We start from the raw sequence: 17,152 nt of genomic DNA, 5'->3' as shown, positions 1-17,152 counted from the left end.
GAAGCAGTCGGGGGGGGGGTGCTTATCCTTGCACCCAAAAGTCTGGATAGCCATCCCAAATGACCGATGGGTGCAAAGGATCGTATCCAGAACATACTCCATTCCCTTTTTAAATCTCCCCAAACCAAAGACTTACTTCTCCAATGTGCCACCCAATCACAGGAAGGCAGCAGCTGTAGAAATTACAAAGCTGCTCCAAAAAAGAGCCATCCAGGAGGTCCCTCCTGACCAAGTCAAATCGGGCATCTACTCAAGGCTCTTTTTAGTACTAGAAAAGACAGGGACTTGAAACCAATTTTGGGTCTGACATCTCTGAACAAATCAGTGAAGAATTTGAAATTCAGGATGGTCATGATCCAATCCATCCTACCTTTTCTGAAGATGGACGACTGGAAGTGCTCGACAGACTTGAAGGATGCGTACTACCAAATCAAAAATGGACAGGCGCTCCATACGGTATCTTTGTTTCAGGCTGAAAGCCAGCCATTATCAATTCAGAGGGCTCCCGTTTGGTCTCATGGTCACACTACTGCTCCCAGGGTGCTCATCAAATACATGTCTGTAGTTGCAGTTCATCTCAGAATGCAGTGATTCCATGTGTTTCCTTATCTGGACGACTGGCTCCTAACCACTCTGACCAGGCATCTACTCATTCAAGTCAGGAAATACCTGTTGCAACTAGCTCTCACTCTCGGTATAACCATCAACATGCAAAAATCAATTACCTGTTCAACTGACATACTTTATTTGAAGCACGTTTGGACACAACCAAAACTATGGCCTACCTACCTCCAGACAGAGTGTCGATCCTGAGGCTGCATATCTCTCAGATCCTAGCAATTCTGGCCCCTCCAGGAAAATTAGAGTTCAGGGCATTAGACTTGATGGCTGCCACAATAATTCTCTTACCTACAGCACACTTGCACTTGAGAATCCTACAGTGGACGTTATCAGTTCAATGGTCTTTACATCATCACTCATCAAACCAGCCAATAAAGCTATCACGTGTATACAAAGATTCTCTCCTTTAGTGGATTCATTCCTCAAAAGTCAACCAAGGACATCCCTTTGTTCTTCCCCCACCAAATGCCAAGCTGACCACGGACGCCTCTCAGATGGGGTGGGGGGCATTTTCTGGGACGGACGGTCCACGGCAAGCGGACTTCTCAGGAGAGCAACTTGCATATCAACATCCTAGAGTTGATAGTGGTCCTTCTAGCATTGCAAGCACTACACAGTTCTCTCCCTCTAGGGAACTGTGAAGATATGTGAAGGCTGACAGCCTAGCTAGATAGAATTTTGTAGATAATTCTAGGTCATTGCAAATATGAATATAATCCACAGACTGATCCTCTTAAATGTAAGAAAACTGTATTAAATATTGAACTTCAAAAATGTAACCACAGTGCACTTTGCTGGAAGAAAGCTGATAATTCAAGCATTGTATGACTGATCTTAAAGCTCGGAGAGATAATGTCTGGACTGAGGAATTATTTCAATTGTTTTGAGACCAGAGTTAATTGCTAGACTTTACATATACAATGTATTTTATGGCTGTAGTTTCTTGGCCAGGCGCAAGATAAAAGAAATGTTAAAACTCTGAGTTTCTGTTAGCCTGGGAACCAGAGAAGAATGATGTAATCTAAAATGAGTCAGCAGTGATGCATTATTTTTAAGACTTCCTCGGAGAGAGAGAGAGAATCAGATCATTTTGCATTTGTCTTCAGAACTGGCCACTCACCAGTACTCTGCCTTTGCTCTATATGTAAAGTTTATCCCCACTGTTGGGTAGAGTTCGAAAGACATGCGTGCATAAATGGGCGTGCCTTTGTTGAAGGTTGGGAGTCGAGCTGGCACCTCGGCATTTCGTAAAAAAATCTACTGCCAATCATTAGCAGACCGGAGTTCCGCTGTGGCGACCCCTTACCGGGAAAAAGCCGAAAGACAAACAAACATTTAGAACTGTGATTGCTCTTAGAGTTAGATAGGAATTTAGTCAGATTTAGTCTAGCTGTTTTCTATATTTATGTCAGACTATAATACAGTATTATTTTAAGTATTTTCCTGTGATTTCTGAACTCTTCACTAGCACTGTGTTGAACTGAGGAAATTTGTCTTGTGTTTTCATTATTTATTATTAAATATTTTTAAACCTTTCAACTGTGGCTGTTTTGTGTACAGATAATTTAAGCTCTGGGGTACATTGCATGTATTGTGATACTGTACAACACCACTCCAAATAAGCCTTGCTGTTCGTCACACTTACTAATTGGATAATAATATTGCACAGTATAAATTGGACACCCTTTGGTAAGAGCCATTTTAGTAGCTGATAAGAGTAGTTGGTGGCAGTGATTACTACCTTGTAGCCTGGCAGGAGGGGAAATAGCTGGATAACCTGTGCCAACCTTCCCCAGGAGTGTCTGTGTGTTTGTATATAAACCAAATCTCAAAGTGTGTGTGTATCAACTACTTGGGCAGGGACAGGGAGCACTGATTGGACAGAGAGGGCACTGGAGGTTTTGGTTTGACTACTTGGCTGAGATCTGTACCCCATAGCTGTGCCAGTGGGGAGTCTTACTGGGGATCTGGAGAGACAGGGTGAAACTAGCCCTAAAGTGACTGTGATCTATGTGCGCTCTTAAGGGAAATTGTACTTTACTGTTTAAGTTTTTGTTATCTTTCCCATTGTGGACGCCCCTCACCGGTGTTAGTGGTGATGATTGAGGCTCCATGATTACTGGGCCAGTGTACAGGTATCCCATATTAATTGGTTGGCAGTGGTAGGATCTCCAGCCACATATTAATTGGTTGGCAATTGGCTTGCAGTAGTATGGATAGTGAATTCCTGCAGCTTGTGTACAGTGATCACTTAAGGTGTTCTTGTACTCTAAATCAGCCATGCAGTGAATATTCAGAGTTCAGATCACAACTGTTTTATTTCTTTTGTTAGCTTAGTCAGTCAGGGAGAGCAGGCAAGCATGTCAGCAGAGGAGTATGGAAAGCTAACAAGGAGCCAGTTGGCTGAGATGTGCCAGGCTAAGGGACTGGTGCATGGAAACCTGACTAAGGCAGACATGATTGCAGCTTTGGTCACAGTTGCATCAGAAAACAGCAACCAGGAGGGCAATCAGACTGGTCGTGGAGATGTATAACACTTGGAGAATGGACAGCTCAATCTTTCTGCAGAGGACTTAAAAATCCATGTGGAACTAAAGAGACTTGAATTGGAGGCCAGGAGCTTGGAGAGAGAAGCAGCACAGAAACTGAGATGCCTACAGGCTGAGGAGAGTGAGAAACTGCTACACCTGGAAGTTGAGGAGAAGGAAAGGCAGAGGCAGCACAAAAAGGAGATGCTGAATCTTCGCCAGAGTCATGGAGGTAATGGGGAAGGGAGTAACCAGACCCCAGAAGCACAAAAGGTCAGTAAATATCTTCCGCAGTTTACAGAGGGGGATAATTTTGATAGTTTCATTCATATGTTTGAAAGGGTATGTAAACAGTATGATGTTGACCAAAAGCTCTGGGTATAGTTCTTGACCCCCTTACTCCATAGTAAAGCTGTAAATGTACTTTCCAATATGTCAAGACAATGACTTCTTAAATTATACTGCTGTTAAGAATTGTCTGTAAGAATTTAAGCTAACACCTGAAACTTATAGGAAAATATTTCGTGAGCAGGGACGTAAGGCAGAAGAAAGTGTGTGTGAATATGTTGTTGAACTGAGCACTTATTTTCATAGGTGGGTAAGTGGATGTCAGGTCACCACTTCTGAAGGGCTGGCAAACCTTTTGGTGAGGGAACAAGCCCTTAGCACTTTGCCTGAGCATGAGGATCTGGTTAGCTGATAGAAAATGTGCTACTTTAGATGAGTTGGGGAAGAAGGGAGACCTATACCTAGCAAGCAGGGCATCACTGCACAGGAAAGGGACCCCCAATACTGCTCATGGTTCTAAAGGAACCAATGGTGGGCAGCCCAGACTGCCCCAACAGAATCTGCCAGTAGTAAGGGAAGCCACTAGTCCAGGTACATGTCCAGGACCTAAGGTTAAATGTTTTGAATACAACCAGTGGGGGCCATGTGGCATACAGATGTCCACGGAGGCAAGGTGGGGAACAAAAGGTGAGAGAGCCAGTAAGTGGGAAACAAAATGACAATAGTAGGCTGTCTCAAAACAACAAGGGTACCAACTACCATCCTGCAGATGTCCTGATAGGGAAGGATTTGGATGAGGCAGTACCATGTGTTTATGCAGTTACATGCAGTCAGACTAGGAGACAAGCATGTGCGTCTGGTAGCCTGAGGGAGACCCAGACAGACCACATACTTGCAGCCAGGACTGGTGAGGTGGTTACTTCAGGGAGGGAGCTACTCTGTAGCAGTGAGACTAAAGGTGCGCCACAGCTGCTTGTGGGTACTGATGTTCCCTTGGACAGAATGACTGCAAAGGTACAGGCGAGTAGTAGTACCCAGGCTGACAGTGATGCACCACTGTCAGAGGATGCCAGATTTCCTGTGGAAGGGGAGCTGATAAGGATTACAAAGAGAGAGTTTCGACAGACTCAGCTCTCAGAACCTACATTAGAAGGCCTTCAGCAGGTAGCTAGTGAGGCACCTGATTCTCAAGGGAAGGGGGAAATCTGTATACTGGGACAAAGGGTTACTGTACAGAGAGTGGACCCCTGAGGGAGGGCTAGAAGGTGACAGAATACAGTAGTTTGGTAGTGCCTAGAGCCTACCGTCTGGCGCTTCTAGCCATAGCCCATGATATTCCCTTTGCAGGTCATATGGGCATAGAACGTACAAAGAGACGTATTATGCAGAACGTCCATTGGCCTGGAATTTCCAGAGATGTAACAGGGTACTGCAAGACCTGTGAACAGTGCCAAAAGGTAGGCAAGGCAAAAGACAAGGTGAGAGCTCCTTTGACGTCTTTGCCTGTGCTTGAGGAGTCATTTCAGAGGGTAGCTATGGATATTGTTGGCCCTCTGAGAACCCCAAGTTCCACAGGGAAAAAGTATATCCTAGTGGTAGTAGATTATGCTACAAGATACCCTGAGGCAGTGGCTTTGTCCTCCATTGAGGCAGAAAAGGTGGCAAATGCTTTGTTAGAGATTTTCAGCAGGGTAGGTTTCCCAAAAGAAATACTGACTGACAGAGGTGCCAATTTCATGTCAGACCTACTGGCTTGTCTGTAGAAGTACTGTGGGGTGAAGCACCTGAAGACCACCCCCCTACCAACCATCCCCAGACTAATGGTCTTGTTGAGAGGTTAAACTCTACAATCAAGTCCATGCTACAGGCATTTGCAGACCATTTTAAGAGGGAGTTAAATAAATTTGCCCCATCTGTCGTTTGCTTACAGAGAGGTTCCTCAGGAATCCACAAGTTTTTCACCCATTGAGTTGCTGTATGGGCATAGGGTGAGGGGATCTCTAGATTTAATTGGAGATGAGTGGGAAGGTGAGTGTGAATCTCACAAGGGATCTGATGTGGCATATGTCCTAAACCTCAGGACAAGGCTCAGGGAACTCATGGGCTTGGCGCAGGAGAACCTGGCAGAAGCCCAACAACAGAAAAAGCTCTGGTACAGAAGGAATGCTTGAGCTTGAAGGTATGCTGTAGAACTGCAGGTAATGGTTCTCATTCCTGTCAGACATGACAAGCTGCAAGCAGCCTGGGAAGGACCTTACAAGGTGGTAAGAAAGGTAAGTGATGTTAACTACATGACAGAAATGCTAGGTAGTACGTAGGGACACAAATTGTACCATGTTAACACGATGAAACCTTACCATGATAGGGAGGCCCTTGTGCTGAGTATTTGCAGTGGATTGCAGGAGGAGTCTGAGGGAGATCTGGTGACTGATCTCCTCAGTGAGGCTCGGACTGACACCTCAGTGGAAGGGATAGCAATGTCCCAGCAGCTATCTCCTACCCAGGTTCAAGAAATCAGAGCAGTGTTACATGAGCTTGGGGACATGTTCACTGGGAAACCAAGGTGCACATACCTGGTGCAGCACCAGGTGGATACAGGACCCGAAAGGCCTATCAGACAGGCCCCTTAAAGGGTGCCTGAGAGAGTCAAACAGACTCTGAGGGAGGAAGATACAGGAAATGTTGGACTAGGGGTAACTCAAGAGTCCAACAATCCCTGGGCCTCCCCAGTAGTGCTGGTGCCAAAGAAGGATGGCAGTACCAGGTTCTTTGTGGATTACAGGAAATTAAACAAACAGTCACACAGAGTCAGATGCTTACCCCCATGCTTAGGACAGATGAGGCCCTACCGAGCTGAGTGGGGCTAAGTATTTTGCCAACATTGATCTTACCAAGGGTTACTGGCAGGTGCCCTTGACTCCCAGTGCTAGAGAAAAGTCAGCCTTTGTGACTCCTTCTGGCTTGTATGAGTTCACAAGGATGCCCTTTTGGGATGAAAAATGCCTCAGCGACTTTCCAGAGGCTGGTAGATCATATCCTAGCAGGAGGGTTTGCCCTTGCTTACCTAGATGATAATTGCCATCTACAGCCATTATTGGCAAGGGCACCTTCAACATGTCAGGGAGGTGCTGGGCAGAATACAGATGGCAGGGTTGACTATTAAGCCGAGCAAATGTCAGGTGGGTATGGCAGAGGTCTCCTACCTGGGACATAGTGTGGGGAGTGGTAGGATCAGGCCAGAACCTGCCAAAGTGGAAGCCACTCAGGCACGGCCTGCACCTGTTACCAAAAACCAGGTGAGGGCATTCTTAGGGACAGCAGGGTACTACAGAAAGTTTGACCCCAGTTATAGTACCATAGTTGCTCCCCTCACAGACCTGATAAGGAAAAACAGGCGAGATAAGGTAGTGTGGACCCCAGCATGTGAGCAGGCATTCCAGAAGCTTAAATAAGCTTTGGGAGGACCCCCTGTGTTAGCCAGTCCAGATTACAGCAAATAATTTGTTATGCAGGTGGATGCTTCAAACCATGGGGTGGGGGCTGTACTTAGCCAGATTTCGTCAGAGGAAAAGGAGCACCCAGTGGTTTATCTCAGTCGCAGGCTTCAACCCAGGGAGGAATGCTATGCAGCTGTAGAAAAGAAAGGTCTAGCCATAGTCTGGGCACTGCAGAAACTTCAGCCTTATCTGTATGGAAGTTACAGTTCACAATCCCCTAACATGGTTACAGTGAGCCAGCCAGCAAAATGCTAAGTTGCTAAGATGGAGCCTAGTGTTGTAAGTAAATGACATGTCAGTGCAGCACCTCAGTGGGGTTAGCAATGCCAACGCAGATGGGCTCTCACAACAGGGAATGGGGTAAGGTATACTCAGACAGACCTAACCTTCTCAAGCAATGTTTCTCAAGGGTCACTTGAAAAACTAGCTTGAGTTCTTGAAGATATGTGAAGGCTGCCAGCCTAAATAGATAGAATTTTGTAGATAATTCTATGTCAATGTAAATATGAATATAATCCACCGGCTTGTCCTCTTAAATGTAAGAAAACTGTGTTACATGTTGAACTTGAAAAATGTAACCACAGTGCACTTTGCTGGAGGAAAGCTGATAAGCCAAGCACTGTATGACTGATTTCAAAGCTCGGAAGACAATGTCTGGACTGAGGAATTCCTTCTATTGTTTTGAGACCAGAGTTAATTGCTAGATTTTACATATATAATGTCTTTTATGACTGTAGTTTCCTGGCCAGGTGCAAGATCAAAGAAATGTAAAAACTCTGAGTTTCTGTTAGCCTGGGAACCAGAGAAGAATGAAGTAATCTAAAATGAGTCAGCAGTGATGTATTAATTTTAAAACTTTCTCAGAGAGAGAGAGAGAGAGAGAATCAGAACATTTTGCATTTGTCTTCAGAACTGACCACTCACCAGTACTCTGCCTTTGCTCTACATGTAAGTTTATTTAGAACTGTGATTGCTCTTAGAGTTGGATAGTAATTTAGTCCGATTTAGTCTGGCTGTTTTCTATATTTATGTCAGACTATTCTACAGTATTACTTAAAGCATTTTCCTGTGATTTCTGAACTCTTGACTAGCACTGTGTTGAACTGAGAAGATTTCTCTTGTGGTTTCATTATTTATTATTAAATATATTTAAACCTTTCAACTGTGGCTGTTTTGTGTAAAGATAATTTAAGCTCTAGGGTACATTGCATGTATATAGTGATACTGTACAAAGCCACTCCAAATAAGCCTTGCTGTTCATCACACTTACTAATTGAATAATAATATTGCACAGTATAAATTGGACATTCTTTGGTAATGGCCTTTTTAGAGGCTGATAACAGTAGTTGGCGGCAGTGATTACTATCTTATAGCCTGGCAGGAGGGGGCACAGCTGGAGAACCTGTGCATCCCTTCCCCAGGAGTGTCTGTGTGTTTGTATATAAACTAAATCTCAAAGTGTGTGTATGTGTCAGCTACTTGGGCAGGGACACGAAGCAATGGTTGGACAGAGAGGGCACTGGAGGTTTTGGCTCGACTACTCGGCTGAGATCTGCACCCCATAGCTGTGCCAGTGGGGAGTCTTACTGGGAATCTGGAGAGAAATGGAGAAACCAGCCCCAGAATGACTGTGATCTCTGTGTACTCGTAAGGGAAACTGTACTTTACTGCGTGTGCATTTGTTATCCTTCCCAATGTGGATGCCCCTCACTGGTGTTAGTGGTGAGGATTAAGGCTCCTTCAATAATGGGACAGTGCATGGGTGTCACATATTAATTGGTTAGCAGTGGTGGGATATCCACACCACACATGAATTGGTTGACAACTGGCTTGCAGTGGTGTGGATAGTGAATTCCTGCAGCTTGTGTACAGTGATCACTGAAGGTATTTTTGTACTCTGAATTAGCCATGCAGTGAATATTCAGAGTTCAGATCACAACTGTTTTATTTCTTTTGTTAGCTTAGTTAGTCAGGGAGAGCAGGCAAGTATGTCAGCAGAGGAGTATGGAAAGCTGAAAAGGAGCTATCTGGTTGAGATGTGCCAGGCTAAGGGACTGGTGCATGGAAACCTGACTAAGGCAGACATGATTGCAGCTTTGGTCACAACTGCATCAGAAAACAGCAATAAGGATGTAGTGAGGATTGAGGCTCCTTAATTAACGGGCCAGTGCACGGGTGTCACAGGAATACTGTGATTAAGATGGACAATATGTCTGTAGTGTGATACATCAACAAGTAAGGAGGAACCAGATCTTACCACCTGTGTCGAGAAGCAATGAGAGTGTGACAATGGGCAACATCTACCAAATGCTTTCTAACTGCACTGTACATTCTGGGGGAAGACAACATTCTAGCAGAAAGGCTCAGCAAAATTGTATTGATGCCTCACGAGTGGTCTCTGAATCAGTCAGTGGCAAACATGATCTTCCTCAAATGGGGTCAACTTTGCTGCGATCTCTCTGCACTCCTCCCCCAACAATAAATGCAGCAGGTTCTTTGCCTTGATTTCCCTTCAGGGACAGTCACCAAGAGATGCTTTAGTTCATGCTTGGCACCTCGGTCTACTTTATGCATTCCCTCCTTAACCCCTGACTCTCACATTTCTTCAGAAAGCACACCAGTTGAAGGGCAAAGTAATCCTCATTGGTCCCTTTTGACCTCGCTAAATCTGGTTCACCTTTCTTTGGTCTCACCTAATTTGCCCTCCCTGGACACTGGAACCACTTCCAGATCTACCGTCCCATCTCAGGGTAGATTCACCTGGATCTTCAAGGCCTAAAACTGACCACATGGCTTCTTCAATTCCAAAGATGGCTAGACATTCCAGGCTTTCATCCCCAGTCCAAACAATTCTGATTTCCTCTCACAAAATATCTACCAGAAAAATATACACGAGCAAATGGAAAAGATTCTCCATCTAGGCTCAACAGAAGCTAATAGATCCTTTTATGGCTCCTATCCCGGTAGTATTGGATTTCCTGGCTTTCCTCTTCCAAAATGGCCAGCTATTCTACTGTAAAAGTTCAATTAGCAGCGATTTCAAATTTTCACATTGGAGATCACTATTCTTCTCTACCTTCGTCAAAACTATACATTGGCTTTCTCAGAGGTACCTTTTTACTTTGTCTCCCAATCAAAGATTCAAGTCCTATTTGGGACCTAACTTTGATTTTACAGGTATTGGTTCTTCTCCCTTTTGAACCTGCAGCTAAAGTATACTTGAAGTTTCTTTACTGGAAAACAGCTTTGTTGGTAGCTGTTACTTCATCAAAAAAGAATTTTTGAACTGCAAGCCCTCTCTTCTAAACCTCATTTGATTTTTTCAAAAAAAAAAACAAGAGTATCTTTGCGGACTAATCCATCCTTTTTGCCTAAGGCTGCTACAGAAAAAGTACAGTTTTGTACCTACCATAAATGTAGATGTTCGAGGATTCCCTTGCTGCAGTCCTGACTATTGGGTATAGTCCGCGTCCCAGTCGGCCCGAATACCAGAGTATAAGGCTGACGTCGGTCATGGCGCCTTAGACTGACGTCAGAACGTCAGGGTACTAATGCGCATGACCGACGTCATTTCCTCAGTCTTTTCTTGCCCCAGATGTCAGAAGACCCAAAAGACAAGTCCCAAAACAACCTGCACCAAAAACATGTACAATATATACAACAATATATACAAAAATAGAAGCATGTAAACTCACCTACACAACCACCCGAAACACAGAGGGAAGGAGATTGGACTGCAGCAAGGGAATCCTTGAACATCTACATTTATGGTAGGTACAAAACTGTACTATGTTCTTCGTCTTCCCTTGCTGCAGTCCTGACTATTGGGTAGAATCCCAAAGCAGAGGTAAGGGAGGCTGGCAAATTATAAAGTAGCAGGAGCTGACAACATGCCTTGTAAAACAGCTGTGGCAAAACCAGCCCTAGTCTTAGAGTATATAGGCAGGTGATAATGCCTAGAGAAAGTATGCACTGAACTCCAAGTAGCTGCTTCCAGAATATCCTTAGTTGCCACCCCTTAGAAATGCTGTGGAAGTGGCAGTAGCCCTAGTGGAATGAGGCCTAATCCCAGCTGGAACCTCTTTGCCATGATGGGAATAACAAAATGCAATGCAAAAGCCAATCCACCTAGAAATAGTTTGTTTTGACACAGGCTTGCCCTGTGAACTCAAAGCAAAAGAAACAAGTAACTGCTGAGACTGCCTAAAATTCTTAGTCCTGCTCAAATAATAGCAATTGCCTGTGTACATCTAAAGTGTGCAAAATCTTTTCCCCTTTATTTTGAGGATCTGCAAAAACGTAGGCAAATGAATAGTTTGGTTTAAAGCCACACTAGAAACCACCTTAGGCATAAAGGAAGGATTAGTGCGTAATGATACCCTGTCCTTATGGAAAATCAAAAGGGCTCTACTGCCATAAGGGCCTGCAACTCAGACACCCTTCTTGCAGAAGTAATAGCCAACAGAAAAGCAGTCTTCCATGACAAATATTTCAATTCAGCAGTAGCTGCAGGCTCAAAAGGTTGTAGAGTAAGTTTTCCAACACAAAATTGAGATCCCAAGCAGGAGTAGGAGCTCACGTGGGGGTCTTATATTCTTTGCCCCTCTAAGAAACTGCTTGAACAAAGGATGCGAAAACAAAGGTGGGTCACAATCATAGTGAGCGAAATTGCTGCAGCATGAATCTTTATGGAAGAGAAGGACAACCCTTTGTCCAATAATTCAGTAAGATATTGAAGAGCCACACTCAAATTAGGCTCTGAAATCTCCAAATTCTTTGCTGTACTCCAAAATAAAAATCTCTTCCATTTTTCTGCGTACACTCTCCTAGTACTAGGCCTTCTAGCTTCCATAATCACATTTAAAACTTGTTGAGGAAGCTGAGACCTGCTGTGCTTCAACACAGAATATGCCAAGCTGTGAGATGAAGAGATTGAAGCTTGACATTGAGCAGATGACCGTCCTTCTGAGATAACAGATGAGGAATCAGAGGTAAAGGCCATGGAGGCTTCCTTACAAGACTCCGGAGAAGTGGGTACCAGTGTTGCCGAGGCCAATCTGGAGCTATCAAAATCATCCTTGGCCTGTCTTGTCTGACCTTTAATAATACCTTTGGAAGAAGAGGCAGAGGTGGAAAGGCATAAACATGAAGGTTTTTCCAACTGAAAGACAGAGCATCCACTTTCCAAGCTGTGTGATGAAACCCTTTGTGCAATACTTTGGCAGCTGGTGGTTTAGTGGAGAAGCGAACAGATCTATGTCTGGAGTTCCCCATGACACTGTCAATTTCTGAAATACATGAAGATCCAGTTTCCACTCGTGAGGATCCATGAGTTGTCTGCTTAATACATCTGCTAGGGAGTTCTGTGCTCCTGGCAGAAACCTTGCCTGAAGAGTTAGTTGCAGGCTTAACGCAGTCTCCCATAAAATCATTGCTTGCCTGCATAGAGGATAAGAATGTGTTCCCCCTTGCTTGTTGATGTACCACATGACAGTTGTGTTGTCTGTTAGAATCAACACCTGCCCTGGAAGAAGTAACTCCTTGAAAGCCATCAATGCAAACTGGACTGCTAACATCTCCTTCATGTTGATATGTAGATGCTGTAGTCTGGCAGGCCACTTGTCTTGTATCCACTTTCCATTTAGATGAGCTCCCAAGCAGTGTCCGAGGCATCTGTCGTTAAAATCTGACTCGCCTCTGGCGGGTCACAGAGAGTCCCTTGTTTAGGTGACATTCCTGAGCCCACCACAAGAATTCCTGTTGAAGGCAAGGTATTATGTGAATGACAGTGTCGAAATCTTGGCAGTGCTGTGTCCATACATTTTTGAGATACCATTGCAGCTTCCTCATATGCAGTTTGGCATTGGGAAGCACCAGAATACAAGATGCCATGAACCCTAATGCTTGAAGGACTGTCCTTGCAGTCAGCACGGACTGATGAGATAGTTGATGGAAGTAAAGTGACAGACTCTTTTGTTTGTCCGGGGTTAAAAAGGCCATCTGGGCTGCTGTATTCAGTCTCACACCCAGAAAGCACATGTCTTGAGAGGGTACTAGACTGGACTTTATTTCGTTCACAGAATACCCTAGGCATCTTAGCACTGCTATGACATATTCCAGATGCTGTAGAAGGTCTTCCTTTTCTTGAGCCAGAATCAGGCAGTCGTCCAAGTAAGGATAGATTTGAATGCCTTGAAGCCTGAAGTAAGCTATCACTGGAGCCAGAACCTTTGTGAATACTCTGGGCGCAGTAGATAAGCCAAAGGGCAATGCAGAGAACTGATAATGAAAATCTCCAGTTCGAAACGGCAGATACTTTCTGCAACTTAGCCTTATAGGCACATGAAGGTAAGCTTCCTTGAGATCCAAAGTTACCATCCAGTGATCCTTGCCCAGCAGAGGTAACAGTTGCTGTAACGTCAACATCTTGAACTTGGGAATGTCCAGATAAGTGTTGAGGATAGATAAATCCAAAATTGGTCTCCACGTGTTCCCCTTCTTTGGTACTAGGAACAGGCGAGAATAAAATCAAGCCCCTTTCTGATACAGGGACTGGCTGAATGGCCCCTATCTGGAGTAACTGAGAAACTTGCTTGTGAGCCTCTTTTCTTTGTGGAGGAGGAACATCTGGCATGCCTTTGAAAGGGGCATTGTGTGGAAATAAAATCTGTAACCGTGATGAATGATATCCAGCACCCATCTGTCTTGAGTGATTAAATCCCAATTTTCTTTGAAAAGAGACAATCTTCCTCCCAAAGGAGCTGCCAGGCGAGAATCCACTGGCAGCTGAAAAGGCAGGTCATTGGTTCTGCTTACGAAAGGACTGACCCCTGCCCTCACCAGAAGTCTGAGCAGGTGAACTGTCTGATCTAGGCCTAAAGAACCTTGAGCCCTGCCCCTACCACGTCTAGACCTACCCCTAGACTGGGAACCATAAGCAGGATATGTCCACCCCTTAGCAGGCCAATTTCTACTAAACTTGGAGGCTGCACCTGCAAAAATCTTTAACAGTCTGCATAGACTTAGCTTTGTCCTCCATTTTCTTTAAAACTGCTTCCACAGGCGGTCCAAACAACACATCAGACTGTAAAGGAGCATCCAAAATCCTGGTCTTAACATGCTCAGCTAAATTCTGATCCTTCAACCAGGCATGTCTGCGAAGAACAGAACTAGTAGCAGCCACCCTCGAGGAGGCCTGAACAGCATCAAAACCACACTGCAAAGAATGCTTACCCACTTGTTCAGACACATGAACCAAATCCAGCAATTCTTTACACTCAATACCTTCCGCCAAAGCATCCACCTTAGATTTCAATTGTGAAAGGAGATAATTCTGATATTTCAGCATATGAAACTGACAATTCAAGCCCTCATGGCTAGAGTGGAAGAAGTATATACTTTCTTACCCCACCTATCCAAAGCCCTTGCCTCTTTATCAGAGGGTACAGGATTTTTAACCACAGAAGCTTTAACACCTTTAGGCCCCTGAGAAACAGTTTCTGGGTCCGCCCTAGGACTCTTAAACAAATACTTATGAGCTTGGGCACCCTATAATACCTATCAGGCTTAACAGGAGCAGGAGGCAAGGAGTCAGGGTTCAGGAAGCCTCTGCAAAACATCCTCCACCACATTCAACACAGGAGGAATAGCTAAGGGCCTATGCTGGGGTAAAACAAGAATTCCCTAAGCCTTTTCCTGGAATCAGAGTAATCCTGGCCTTCCCATTTAAAGTGCTCCCTCATGGAGTGAAGAGTCTCTGAAAATGAAAAATCCTCAGGAGGAGAAGCTGTAGGAGTGGAATCATCCACATCAGAATCAGAATAAGTAGGAAACTCTGCAAGTCTTCCACAGAAGACTCTGAAGCCTGTGAACACTGTTCAAAACTATCAAACTCCTGTTCCACCCTAGGCCTCTTATCAGGCGGGGTCAGAGAACCTCTAATCAGAGTAATCAAATCTTCTGCCATTTTAAGCATATGTTTCTTAGGCACAGAGCCGAAATGCTAGGAGAAGCCCCACAGAAGCTGAACTTGGCCTACCTCTAAAAGAAGCTTTGGCAACAGAAGGAGAGGCCCTAACTACCTTGGGAAGAGAGGGAAGAACAGTTACCTGAGAAGCCCCCTCAGCCTGGCCTACCTCCTGAGAGGGCACATCCTGTAACAGTAAAGTATCTGCCTGAGACTCCATAGAGACTCCTGGCAAAACCTCTGGCTCCCCTGGAGCCTTCTAAAGAACCGGCGTCCGGGACTGCCGGTTCCGCACCCCTAGGCTTCACTGTTTTGTCCGTGCGCTTCTTGGATGAAGCGGGCGGCGGAGCATCCGACGGCATATTATAATTGCAACGCTTCCCAAACACTAACCTAGCACAATCAAGCCTCCTCTTAATAGTGCGCTTTGTTAAATCTAGCACAAGAGCGGCAACCAACAACGTCGTGCTCAGGCCCTAAACAAGGTATACACAATGTATGATAATCCCTATGCGGTATCTGCTTCCCACAAGAAATACAGTTATTCACTTTTTCTGACATCCGGTTAAATACTGAGGCAAGAAAAACCAAAATGTTCTCAACTCTGTTTCGGTCTGAAACTCCGGATTCGGAAAATCTCAGAGCGCCAACCTGCACTCGCAAAATTGCTTCTGCATCGGACCATGCGGCAAAAGACTGAGGAAATGGCGTCGGTCATGCGCATTAGTACCCTGGCGTTCTGGCGTCAGTCTAAGGCGCCATGACCACTCTGGTATTCGGGCCGACTGGGACGCGGACTATACCCAATAGTCAGGACTGCAGCAAGGGAAGACGAAGAACATCAATATCAATCCATCTGTTAACCTACCAGTTTTCTTTTCCAGTTTTCAAAACAAGGGAGGATACACATATCTCCTTGATGTTCCTAGCCAGTTGTGTTTTTATCTGGACAGGACAAAATCTGTCAGGAAATCTGATCAACTGTTCATATCTTTCTCAGATATTAGAAAAGATGCCAAATCCACACTGGCTAAATGGCTATGAGATGAGATTGCTTTTCCTTTATTTATTCTATGAAAGGTATTCCTTTACCTAGATGTGTCAAAGCTCATTCTACGAGCTCCATGGCGACATCTCAAGCTTTGCTCAAGCGTGTCAATTGATATTTGTGCAGCTGCCTCTTGGTCAAATTTTCATACCTTTATTACACATTATAAACTAGACACCATTTCCAGGAATAGGGCTGCTTTTGGCTCTGCAGTGCTCCGGAATATCCTTCTATGAGGGCCACCCTAGGTTGTTGTAGCTGGGGATTCTGTCCCACAGGTTAGGAATGAATGAAAATGACAACATCAGATAAAGAAGTTATGTACCTACCACAACATACCATCTGTGTTGTCCATTTTCATTCTACCTCAACCTTCCTGCCCTCCTTTCCCGTCCATAATTAATAAAGACCTGATGGAGATACTAGTAGGAACCACGGTTCCTGTTTTGATCCCCTAAATTGTGCACGCTTTCCTGTTTTTTTCTGTATGGTGGCTGTATGATTATTTCTAAATTTTACTTATAAATCCTGCATACATGTTAGCAGCAAACTCGATCTGAGGTAATCTGGGGGAATAAGGCATTATGAGTTGGAGAGGAGGAGCTTAAGCTTCGAATCCTAAGTTAGTAAGCGGCCGAGTTGGATCCGAATGTTGGATCCAAAACTCCACAGGTTGAGGAAGAATGAAAATGGGACAACACAGACCGAATGTTACGGTAGGTACACAATTTCTTTATGTCATACATGTAGTATACATGCACACATGCCTATACACATACAAATATGTAAAACACAAGCACTCTGCATGAATGTATACACGCATTTTAAGCACTGCAGTAATCTGTACTCTAGGAACTAAGTACTTCCCACCTTTTGCTAAGTTTAACAACAAAAAATATGAAACTGATCATTACCCGAAAAACCCTGGTCTGGGTTCTTTTTCTTTTTCTTCCTCTCCCATTTCTCGGCATCCTCTGCACTTATTTCTAAAAGCTTCACTCGTTCATAGTCTTCACCTTGGGCCTCACAAGCCTACACAGTAGTTAAAAGTCAAAGTTTTCATGAGGCTGCTACTGTTGTTGGTTACATTATTACATTTAAATAAACCATAATTCATTTTACAGAAAAAAGGAAACCAAACATTTAGCTCTTTCCTTAGTACTATGGCTGCTGCTGGACAAATACCACAAAACTAAGATGGTAT

General features: G+C 44.4%; 1 protein-coding gene across 1 annotated transcript in view; it reads right to left on the bottom strand.

The window, feature by feature from the left end:
• SYF2 (SYF2 pre-mRNA splicing factor) overlaps nucleotides 1-17,152 on the bottom strand; it is a 669,776-nt gene that overhangs the window by 432,628 nt on the left and 219,996 nt on the right. The window contains exon 4 of the mRNA XM_044060077.1: nucleotides 16,863-16,980. Coding sequence (XP_043916012.1) covers nucleotides 16,863-16,980 — 118 coding nt within the window. The remainder of the gene's footprint in view (nucleotides 1-16,862; nucleotides 16,981-17,152) is intronic.

The sequence above is a fragment of the Protopterus annectens genome, chromosome 1.part2, assembly GCF_019279795.1.
Source record: "Protopterus annectens isolate FY-2018-M chromosome 1.part2, PAN1.0, whole genome shotgun sequence".
NCBI classification, from domain to species: domain Eukaryota; kingdom Metazoa; phylum Chordata; order Ceratodontiformes; family Protopteridae; genus Protopterus; species Protopterus annectens.
Note: the sequence above shows the minus strand (reverse complement) of the source record. Positions and strands in the feature narration are given on the sequence as shown.